General features: G+C 46.3%; 1 protein-coding gene and 1 long non-coding RNA gene across 3 annotated transcripts in view; one reads left to right on the plus strand and one right to left on the minus strand.

The window, feature by feature from the left end:
- The window catches only part of LOC118374109 (metastasis-associated protein MTA3-like), a 36,485-nt gene extending 30,325 nt beyond the window's left edge, over positions 1-6,160 (plus strand). Inside the window, exons 10-14 of the mRNA XM_052492468.1 lie at positions 4,689-4,763; positions 4,918-4,976; positions 5,127-5,245; positions 5,414-5,571; positions 5,717-6,160. Coding sequence (XP_052348428.1) covers positions 4,689-4,763; positions 4,918-4,976; positions 5,127-5,245; positions 5,414-5,571; positions 5,717-5,962 — 657 coding nt within the window. The 3' untranslated portion in view covers positions 5,963-6,160. The remainder of the gene's footprint in view (positions 1-4,688; positions 4,764-4,917; positions 4,977-5,126; positions 5,246-5,413; positions 5,572-5,716) is intronic.
- Positions 6,161-7,295: 1,135 nt separating this feature from the next.
- On the minus strand, positions 7,296-10,730 carry LOC127914651 (uncharacterized). 2 transcript variants are annotated; one of them, XR_008089240.1, is made up of 3 exons: positions 10,023-10,730; positions 9,188-9,434; positions 7,296-8,999 (listed from the first exon to the last, which is right to left on the minus strand). It is a non-coding gene; the product is annotated as an uncharacterized LOC127914651 (long non-coding RNA). The 2 variants fall into 2 exon arrangements; XR_008089237.1 differs by having other exon boundaries at positions 7,296-7,935; positions 8,079-9,434.
- Between the last annotated feature and the right edge of the window lie 1,582 nt (positions 10,731-12,312).

Here is a 12,312-nt window from a genome sequence, read left to right on the forward strand (position 1 = left end):
GAGGGAAAGGAGCTACCTAAGTATGGCTCCCAATTAGAGACAACGATAGACAGCTGTCCATGATTGAGAACCATACCCGGCCAAAACATGGAAATACAAAATTCTAGAAAAACAAAACATAGAATGCCCACCCCACATCAAACCCTGACCTAACCAAATAGAGAAATAAAACGGCTCTCTAAGGTCAGGGCGTGACAAACATAAACCTTTTACCTCATCATAAGTAGACATAATTGAAAATGATTAAATCCTTCCAATATATATTTTTAAAACTACTTAGTTCCGAATTGAACTTTAATTAAATGAGTTGACTCTTCATATGGGATGATTTCACTGAACAACAAAAGAAAGGGAATATTGAATGATCCCCAATGATCCATCGCATCTCCCAAAAATGTTTTCAACCACAATGTGGCTGATGAGATATGTTGGCACGACTGCCATATTGCATCTCCATTCCAAAGCCCTTGCTTGGAAGTGTACTTCACCAGACTGCCAAGTACTTGGTAATCCAAGATGGCGTAGCAGTGGGATGTTTCGATTGTCTTGCCCCGTCCCTTGTACAGTTGAAGTTGGAAGTTTACATACACCTTAGCCAAATACATTTAATCTGTTTTTCACAATTCCTGACATTTAATCCTGGTAAAAGTTCCCTGTCTGTCTTAGGTCAGTTAGGATCACCACTTTATTTTAAGAATGTGAAATGTTAGAATAATAGTAGAGAGAGCGGTTAATTTCAGCTTTCATCACATTCCCAGTGGGTCAGAAGTTTACATGCACTCAATTAGTATTTGGTAGCATTGCCTTTAAATTGTTTAACTTGGGTCAAACCTTTCGGGTAGCCTTCCCTTCCACAAGCTTCCCACAACAAGTTGGGTGAATTTTGGCCCATCCCTCCTGACAGAGCTGGTGTAACTGAGTCAGGTTTATAGGCCTCCTTGCTCGCACACGCCTTTTCAGTTCTGCCCACACATTTTCTATAGGATTGAGGTCAGGGCTTTGTGATGGCCACTCCAATACCTTGACTGTGTTGTCCTTAAGCCATTTTGCCACAACTTTGGAAGTATGATTGGGGTCATTATCCATTTGGAAGACCCATTTGTGACCAAGCTTTAACTTCCTGACTGATGTCTTGAGATGTTGCTTCAATATATCCATATAATTTTCCTACCTCATGAAGCCATCTATTTTGTGAAGTGCACCAGTCCCTCCTGCAGCAAAGCACCCCCACAACATGATGCTGCCAACCCCGTGCTTCACGGTTGGGATGGTGTTCTTCGGCTTGCAAGCATCCACCTTTTTCCTCCAAACACAACGATGGTCAAGATGGTCAAACAGTTGTATTTTTGTTTCATCAGACCAGAGGACATTTCTCCAAAAAGTAAAGTTTTTGTCCCCATGTGCAGTTGCAAACCGTAGTCTGGCTTTTTTATGGCGGTTTTGGAGCAGTGGCTTCTTCCTTCCTGAGCGGCCTTCCAGGTTATGTGGATATAGATACTTTTGACCTGTTTCCTGCAGCATCTTCACAAGGTCCTTTGCTGTTGTTCTGGGATTGATTTGCACTTTTTGCACCAAAGTGCATTCATCTCTAGGAGACAGAACGCGTCTCCTTCCTGAGCAGTATGACGGCTGCGTGGTCCCATGGTGTTTATACTTGCATACTATTGTTTGTACAGATTAACGTTTGGCATTGCTCCCAAGGATGAACCAGACTTGTGGAGGTCTACAATTTTGGTGCCTTGTGGCGGTCTTGGCTGATTTCTTTAGAAATTCCCATGATGTCAAGCAAAGAGGCACTGAGTTGGAATATAGGCCTTGAAATACATCCACAGGTACACCTCCAATTGACTCAAATCATGTCAATTAGCCTATCAGAAGCTTCTAAAGCCATGACATGATTTTCTGGAATTTTCCGAGCTGTTTAAAGGCACAGTCAACTTAGTGTATGCAAACTTCTGACCCACTGGAATTGTGATACAGTGAGTTATAAGTTAAATAATCTGTCTGTAAACAATTGTTGGAAAAATTATTTGTTTCATGCACAAAGTAGATGTCCTAACCGACTTGCCAAAACTATAGTTTGTTAACAACAATACATTTTTGGAGTGGTTGAAAAACGAGTTTTAATGAATCCAACCTAAGTGTATGTAAACTTCCGACTTCAACTGTATAATATAATTTCTTTCTTCGTATATATTTTTTATTTAAAGAAATTCCATCTATGAACTGAACATACCCTCCTGCAACCCAAAGCTATATGGATCTGCTATTTTATATACTTTAGAACCGTAACCCCGCTCAAGCTAGCCAGCTAGTAGTCAGTTAGCCACTGCTAGTTAGCCATCACCGTTAACTGGGACATCTGCCAGCTTCAGCCAGGTCAAGTCCTGCCAGCCTGCACAGCGTGACATCAACCCAGAGCATATCGGACTGCTTTCCTCCACCATATCTCCAGATTCCTACCGTAAGCTCTGAACCTTTACTCTGGATCATCGCAGTTAGCTGGGGCGGCAGCGTAGCCTAGTGGTTAGAGCGTTGGACTAGTAACCCACTAGGAACGCTCTAACCACTAGGCTACCCTGCCGCCCCAGTTAGCTTTGCGACCGTATTAAAAATACATTTCGGATTGTTCTTATTTTCCTCAATTAAGTTGGAAAAATAGGATGATCGAGCAGCAGTAAGGGCTCTTCGATACTGCACGGTACTGTCTTTCCAAGCTAGTCAGAAGACTTCCAGTTTGGCGTGGCGTCATTTCCGTTCCAATTTTCTGGAAGCTTACTTCAGAGCTCGGGTATTTTCTGTATACCAGGGAGCTAGTTTCTTATAAGAAATGTTTTTAGTTTTTAGGGGTGCAACTGCATCTAGGGTATTGCGTAAGGTTAAATTGAGTTCCTCAGTTAGGTGGTTTACTGATTTTTGTCCTCTGGAAGGAAGCCAGCAGGTGTGGGTGGGTGGGAGTCGGACAGGAAGCCAGCAGGTGTGGGCGGGTGAGAGTCTGACAGGGAGCCAGCAGGTGTGGGCGGGTGGGAGTCTGACAGGGAGCCAGCAGGTGTGGGCGGGTGGGAGTCGGACAGGAAGCCAGCAGGTGTGGGAGGGTGGGAGTCGGACAGGAAGCCAGCAGGTGTGGGCGGGTGAGAGTCTGACAGGGAGCCAGCAGGTGTGGGCGGGTGGGAGTCGGACAGGAAGACAGCAGGTGTGGGCGGGTGGGAGTCGGACAGGAAGACAGCAGGTGTGGGCGGGTGGGAGTCGGACATGAAGACAGCAGGTGTGGGCGGGTGGGAGTCGGACAGGGAGCCAGCAGGTGTGGGCGGGTGGGAGTCGGACAGGAGCCAGCAGGTGTGGGCGGGTGGGAGTCGGACAGAAAGACAGCAGGTGTGGGCGGGTGGGAGTCGGACAGGGAGCCAGCAGGTGTGGGCGGGTGGGAGTCGGACAGGGAGCCAGCAGGTGTGGGCGGGTGGGAGTCGGACAGAAAGACAGCAGGTGTGGGCGGGTGGGAGTCGGACAGGGAGCCAGCAGGTGTGGGCGGGTGGGAGTCGGACAGGAAGACAGCAGGTGTGGGCGGGTGGGAGTCGGACAGGAAGACAGCAGGTGTAGGCGGGTGGGAGTCGGACAGGAAGCCAGCAGGTGTGGGCGGGTGGGAGTCGGACAGGAAGCCAGAAGGTGTGGGCGGGTGGGAGTCGGACAGGAAGACAGCAGGTGTGGGCGGGTGGGAGTCGGACAGGAAGACAGCAGGTGTGGGCGGGTGGGAGTCGGACAGGAAGACAGCAGGTGTGGGCGGGTGGGAGTCGGACAGGAAGCCAGCAGGTGCAGTATGAAAAGCTGTGGGAGGGGAAGGTTGCAAGTTCAAACCCCCGAGCTGACAAGGTACAAATCTGTTGTTCTGCCCCTGAACAGGCAGTTAACCCACTGTTCCTAGGCCGTCATTGAAAATAAGAATTTGTTCTTAACCGACTTCCCTAGTTAAATAAAGGTAAAAAAATAAATATAAATAAAATAAAATAATCAGCACACCTTTTGTTGTTGATGAAGAGGAATACCCCTCCCCCTCTTAACTTCCCTGAATCCAATGTCCTGTCTGCTCAGTGAATGGGAAATACTTTGATTTGGATAGCCACAGGGGATTATCTTGTCCGAAAACCACGTATCAGAAAAGCAGAGAATATTGCAGTTTCTAGAGTCCTGTTGGTAAAAAATCTGCGATCGGAGAACACCCATCTTATTATTAAGAGACTACATTGGCCAATAGAATGGAGGGAAGAAGTGGCCGGTTTTCCCTTTGCCGTAATCTTGCTAGGGAACCCCTCTCCTGCTTCTTTGTCGCCGGCATTTCCTCTTGGATAGCCGGGAAAATTGGGTCAGAATTATACAACGAACAGATGAGTCTGAGTTGATGTCAGAAGTAGATTAGTAACAGCCGATCTGATGTTCAAACGTTCTTGTCAGTCATTTTGTGCAAAAAAAAGTAAGGATAAATGCTAAAATAATCACTAAATAGCAAAGTTGGGTTGGAGCTCGCAAGATGGCAGCCATACAGTATGGCGCCATCTTATTGGTGTGTGTGTTTGCGTCTGATGAGTAGGTTTCAGAATAACCCTGGTCGGCCTGCTCATCAATATTCACGAGGCATCTGCCACAGACATAAAAAACATGAACGTTAATGCCATCTCTCTCCTTTTCCTTCTCTTTAGCTACCGTGGAAGTCTCTGACCAGTATAATAGAGTATTATTACATGTGGAAGACAACAGACCGATACGTACAGCAGGTCAGTCTCCGTATCTCTAACCCACTCCTGCTAGCTAACCTAGTTAACCTAGCTAACCTAGCTGTTAGCCACACCGCAGCATCCAGTGCCAAGCTGTCCTCTGGTCTTATTGGCTAGTAGTCTAACCCTCCTCTCTGTCTTTCTCCCTGAGCAGAAGAGACTGAAGGCAGCAGAAGCAGAAAGCAAACTGAAGCAGGTTTACATCCCCACATAGTAAGTGTGTGTGTGTTTTATTGATTGAGTGTCTAAGTGTGTGTGTGTGAGTGTTGGTGCACAATCATGTCCATAGACAGTGTGTGTCTTCAGCGTTAGAGGATTCATGTTGAAGATTTGTTGTGTATCTACCTCCCTCTTGTTTCGCAGCAATAAGCCCAACCCTAACCAGATCTCAGTGACCAATGGGAAGATGGCGACGGTGAATGGGGCGGGGCCTGGAGCCTACCATGCAGCGGGGGGAGGACGAGCCTGCGAGAGCTGCTACTGTAAGTAGACCTTCATCCATCCATCCAGCTCTCCATCCCTCATCTTAAACACTCATCAGAGTGTTTAAGAGGATGACTTATCGATCAACTAGATATTGATCATGTTTATTGATTATGCTTTGATGAGGTGTATGAGTCCTAACATGCAGAATGTGTGTGTGTGTACAGCGACGCAATCAGCCCAGTGGTACTCGTGGGGGCCACCCAACATGCAGTGTCGCCTGTGTGTGTCGTGCTGGATGTACTGGAAGAAGTATGGTGGCCTTAAGATGCCAAGCAGAGCGGAGGGGCCCGAGGAGAAGACCCCACCCAGCCCTGTGCCCAACGTAAGACCTCACCTTTAACTACTGTACCCCAGGGGCTTATTCTGCTGAATCAATGTTAGTGAACATTCTGATAAATATATAAGGTAGGACAGTTGTTTTTCTCCGTCATGCAGAACAGGTACTCATGTTGGCACTCTCCCTCTAGGAGCCTCGGTCGCGTGGCCACGGCCCCCGCCAGTCCAGTCACATGGTGCCGGTGCGTAACAGCGGCAGCCCCAAGTCCTCCACGAAGACAAAGCAGGCCTTCCTGCTGCAGGCAACCCGCCTCACCAAGCTGGCACGCCACATGTGCCGCGACATCATCAGACTGCGACGCGCTGCGCGGCGCCCCTTTGTGCCCATTAACTGTGGCGCCATAAAGGCTGCGTGTAAGAGCTCCTTCAATTCCTAATTTCTGCCTCCACACACACACACACACACACATGGACACACACACACCGCCCCCTCCTTCACCTTGACGCTCCCCTTTCACCCCCTCTCCTCCCACCCTCTGTCTGTTTCTCTCTCTCTTTTTGTTATATTGTATTATATTATTATTCTGTTTTTTGTATTCCCCCCCGTTTCCAATAAAGACTGGCGGTCCTCATGACTTTTGAGTTTCACCATCTGTTCATCCGTCTGTCTAGGTCTGTTTTTGGTTCGTTTTTGTCGATATCAACTGAACAGCCGCTAGAGCCGTTTGAAATCCATACGAGCACACACTCTTCTCCAAACATTTCTCAGAACGGGTGGTTTTGTACACATGCATGCCCCGCACACACGTCCTACACATGCTCAGCCATACACAAATGGAAGCTCTCCCTATTCTCCGGGCCAGAGTAGATGATAGTTGCAGAATGTCAGCGTATATTTGCTAAGGTTAGTTAGAAGTGGAGGAGACATATTTTACTAAGAGAAGCTCTATTTTGCACAGCACAGTGCGTGTTACATTGATGAGCCTTGGTGTGCTTTTTCTGCAAGGAATTGTGTGTATGAGAGATGAGTGGTCGGCGTGATTGATTTGAGAAGTTTCATTAGAGCTCATCTGATGACAAGGAGGGAGGGAGGAATGTAAATGGGTGAGTTCAGGCAGTAGTGGCTTTATGAAAATGACCACAGCCTTCTATTCTCAGCTTTTCTTTCTGAGTTTAAAGCTCCTTTTTTTGATTTCCTGTTTGTGTCTTGCCAAGCCGACCCCCCCCACACGTGCTCCCATTCCGTCCTGTAAGCCACTCTCACATGCCCATATCAGGATGTTCCTTTGTTCCAGTCATATGGACTCACTTCTATTGCTCTCTATTTCTCCTACCTCGTATTTATCTCTGTCTCTTGCTCTTCATCTCTGCCATTCCCTCTCTTTGTCTCTCTCTTCGTCTCTTCCTCTCTCCATTCTTCTCATCTTTCTCCGTCTCGCTCTCTTCCTCTCTCCATCCCTCTCTCTGTGAATGTGACAGTGGTAACTGTAATAAAGTCACAGCTGAAACCATCCTCTCTGAGTCCTTGTGCTTCATTTGTCTGTGTACCTGTCATCACGCCACCACACTCACCGATTGGTCAGAGGACCAGACAAGCCCCGCCCCTACTGCAGCATGGACTCCACCCTTCTCTGCCTGCTTCCATCACACCCCAGTCACACCCTCACCGTGTGCATGTTGTAAAGGTTACGCTTATAAATGTAGTGTGTGAGCACTGCTGCTACATCTACCCATAACCACCTCATACAGTAAGTCATCTAACTGCTGCTACATCTACCCATAACCACCTCCTACAGTAAGTCATCTAACACTGCTGCTACATATACCCATAACCACCTCATAGAGTAAATCATCTAACTGCTGCTACATCTACCCATAACCACCTCATACAGTAAGTCATCTAACTGCTGCTACATCTACCCATAACCACCTCATACAGTAAGTCATCTAACTGCTGCTACATCTACCCATAACCACCTCCTACAGTAAGTCATCTAACACTGCTGCTACATATACCCATAACCACCTCATAGAGTAAATCATCTAACTGCTGCTACATCTACCCATAACCACCTCATACAGTAAGTCATCTAACTGCTGCTACATCTACCCATAACCACCTCATACAGTAAGTCATCTAACACTGCTGCTACATATACCCATAACCACCTCATACAGTAAGTCATCTAACTGCTGCTACATCTACCCATAACCACCTCATACAGTAAGTCATCTAACTGCTGCTACATCTACCCATAACCACCTCATACAGTAAGTCATCTAACACTGCTGCTACATCTACCCATAACCACCTCATACAGTAAGTCATCTAACACTGCTGCTACATCTACCCATAACCACCTCATACAGTAAGTCATCTAACACTGCTGCTACATCTACCCATAACCACCTCATACAGTAAGTCATCTAACACTGCTGCAACATCTACCCATAACCACCTCATAGAGCAAATCATCTAACTGCTGCTACATCTACCCATAACCACCTCATACAGTAAGTCATCTAACTGCTGCTACATCTACCCATAACCACCTCATACAGTAAGTCATCTAACACTGCTGCTACATCTACCCATAACCACCTCATACAGTAAGTCATCTAACACTGCTGCTACATCTACCCATAACCACCTCATACAGTAAGTCATCTAACACTGCTGCTACATCTACCCATAACCACCTCATACAGTAAGTCATCTAACACTGCTGCTACATCTACCCATAACCACCTCATACAGTAAGTCATCTAACTGCTGCTACATCTACCCATAACCACCTCCTACAGTAAGTCATCTAACACTGCTGCTCCATCTACCCATAACCACCTCATACAGTAAGTCATCTAACTGCTGCTACATCTACCCATAACCACCTCATACAGTAAGTCATCTAACCGCTGCTACATCTACCCATAACCACCTCATACAGTAAGTCATCTAACTGCTGCTACATCTACCCATAACCACCTCATACAGTAAGTCATCTAACTGCTGCTACATCTACCCATAACCACCTCATACAATAAGTCATCTAACACTGCTGCTCCATCTACCCATAACCACCACCTACAGTAAGTCATCTAACACTGCTGCTACATCTACCCATAACCACCTCATACAGTAAGTCATCTAACCGCTGCTACATCTACCCATAACCACCTCATACAGTAAGTCATCTATTTAACTGCTGCGACATCTACCCATAACCACCACATACAGTAAGTCATCTAACTGCTGCTACATCTACCCATAACCACCACCTACAGTAAGTCATCTAACACACTGCTGCTACATCTACCCATAACCACCTCATACAGTAAGTCATCTAACACTGCTGCTACATCTACCCATAACCACCTCATACAGTAAGTCATCTAACACTGCTGCTACATCTACCCATAACCATCTCCTACAGTAAGTCATCTAACACTGCTGCTACATCTACCCATAACCACCTCATACAGTAAGTCATCTAACTGCTGCTACATCTACCCATAACCACCTCCTACAGTAAGTCATCTAACTGCTGCTACATCTACCCATAACCACCTCATACAGTAAGTCATCTAACTGCTGCTACATCTACCCATAACCACCTCCTACAGTAAGTCATCTAACTGCTGCTACATCTACCCATAACCACCTCATACAGTAAGTCATCTAACACTGCTGCTACATCTACCCATAACCACCTCATACAGTAAGTCATCTAACTGCTGCTACATCTACCCATAACCACCACCTACAGTAAGTCATCTAACACACTGCTGCTACATCTACCCATAACCACCTCCTACAGTAAGTCATCTAACACTGCTGCTACATCTACCCATAACCACCTCCTACAGTAAGTCATCTAACACACTGCTGCTACATCTACCCATAACCATCTCCTACAGTAAGTCATCTAACACTGCTGCTACATCTACCCATAACCACCTCATACAGTAAGTCATCTAACGCTGCTGCTACATCTACCCATAACCACCTCCTACAGTAAGTCATCTAACTGCTGCTACATCTACCCATAACCATCTCCTACAGTAAGTCATCTAACACTGCTGCTACATCTACCCATAACCACCTCCTACAGTAAGTCATCTAACACTGCTGCTACATCTACCCATAACCATCTCCTACAGTAAGTCATCTAACTGCTGCTACATCTACCCATAACCACCTCCTACAGTAAGTCATCTAACACACTGCTGCTACATCTACCCATAACCACCTCCTACAGTAAGTCATCTAACACTGCTGCTACATCTACCCATAACCACCTCCTACAGTAAGTCATCTAACACACTGCTGCTACATCTACCCATAACCATCTCCTACAGTAAGTCATCTAACACTGCTGCTACATCTACCCATAACCACCTCCTACAGTAAGTCATCTAACACTGCTGCTACATCTACCCATAACCACCTCATACAGTAAGTCATCTAACACTGCTGCTACATCTACCCATAACCACCTCCTACAGTAAGTCATCTAACACTGCTGCTACATCTACCCATAACCACCTCCTACAGTAAGTCATCTAACACTGCTGCTACATCTACCCATAACCACCTCATACAGTAAGTCATCTAACACTGCTGCTACATCTACCCATAACCACCTCCTACAGTAAGTCATCTAACACTGCTGCTACATCTACCCATAACCACCTCCTACAGTAAGTCATCTAACACTGCTGCTACATCTACCCATAACCACCTCATACAGTAAGTCATCTAACACTGCTGCTACATCTACTCATAACCACCTCCTACAGTAAGTCATCTAACACTGCTGCTACATCTACCCATAACCACCTCATACAGTAAGTCATCTAACTGCTGCTACATCTACCCATAACCACCTCATACAGTAAGTCATCTAACACAGTGTTTCACTTTCAAACTGCTTTCAACTCATACTGCAGGTATTTACAGTTTTATTAGCAGTTACTATTAGTTGGTAACGGTTAGTTTCAGAGCTTTCTGATACATTCTGTATTAGAGGTTCACCAATTCAAAACAACTACACAGCATGCCACAGGCACCAGTAGATGAAGCAATGTTCATATCTTTTCTCTGTCTGAAACATTCTCCGTATTCTTGACTGAATGACATAGTACAGCTGCTTTGTCTGTCACTGGCGCTGTTTGGTGATTGGTCAGTAGTAGAGCTGCTGTGTGGTGATTGGTCTAGATATGTTGCGGCTGTCGGAGGGGCAAGTCGGGCGACCGCCCAGAATCCGGACCACCCAGAGGAGCACCCTGACCAGCGTCCTGCAGTTCCTGGGTAACACACGCAATGCCTAAACAATGGAGCAAATACGTGTTTGTATGACATAAGAGTAGTCTCCAAGGAATGACATTCTCTTATGACAACAAATAGAAAAAAACTGAGTAATATGGGTGGTCAAACATGTGATGCTATGTGTTCCAGAGTCCCGCCCCGCGATACACGCCCCCCGTTCTCACCGAACCCTTGGCCTGCAAGCCCCTCCCCCTCGCCGCCTCCTCTCTTCTCTCCCTCACGGTCCCCATGGCCTTCTGGGTAAACGCAGCTTCCACCACCACACCAGAGCCGAGCCAGAGAAACGCCCACACACACACACACACACACACACACACACACACACACACACACACACACACACACACACACACACACACACACACACTTGCCCACACACTTGCCCACACACTTACAATCACACACACTCCAACTAATCTCTATCATGTTGTCTCCTGTGTCCTTCTGTAGAAAACCCAGGCCAGACAACGGTACCAGTGGTGAGTAACAGTTTCTCTTTTGCTAAACATAGGACTTTAAATATGTGGTGTTCCTGCCTGACAACATTGCAGACGCATGATAGATCTCAAATCGCCACGATAGGTGTTTAACATGTCAGCTGACCACATCACAATATACCAATCTGCCCGTAGACCAACCATAGACTTCAAATACAGACATGTAAGGTTGACTCTACAATATTACATCATTAAGAATGGCAGTTTTTTTTTATTGGATAATCATGAGGTGCTCATATTTGATTTTCTCGTTCTGGAGTAATTGTTTGTGATTGGCTCTTCCCAGCAGAACGGCCGTAGCAGTGGAGGCGGGGGGACCAGGGGCAGTGCTAGGGGCGGAGTCATGATTAGGAAGAGACGCCCAAACTTGATCGATGCCCCCGATGACAGCTTCTTCTTTGTCTCCCGGGAGACCAGGTAGGGGTGGCCTTTGATTGGCAACTGGCTTGATGATGCCTGAGACCGTCTTGCGTGTGATTGGAGAGTGATGGCTTATTATGCCTGTGACTGACAGCTGACTGGGCTGAAGCAGCTGTGTCCTAACAAGCTTCGACAACCCTGACTCACCAAGCACAGAAATAGAATTCTAGAGATCAGCGTGTAGAAATTGAATTAATAAGCAGATCACTGCTGTGGGTTGAGATTCATCAGGAGTTGAGTGAGCAAACTGGGCCAATTAGTCTTTAGATATAGTTTTGTTATGCAACTACTTGCTAGGGTAAGAGTTAGTTGAACATATTTTATAGGGGACTAACAAGGAGACAACTGCAGGGTTGTAAACAGGATTGAGACTGAGGCCACTGCCAAGCTGATGAATGGGACTCCACAGGTAACCAAATAATCTCATCTCATACAAAACACACTCACATGATGTAATGACTCTTAATGTGCACAACACCTGGGTCTGTATTCAATAAGTGTCTCAGAGTAGAAGTGCTGATCCAGGATCAGTTCCATAAAA

This window comes from Oncorhynchus keta, chromosome 3, assembly GCF_023373465.1.
Source record: "Oncorhynchus keta strain PuntledgeMale-10-30-2019 chromosome 3, Oket_V2, whole genome shotgun sequence".
Classification (NCBI taxonomy): Eukaryota; Metazoa; Chordata; class Actinopteri; order Salmoniformes; family Salmonidae; genus Oncorhynchus; species Oncorhynchus keta.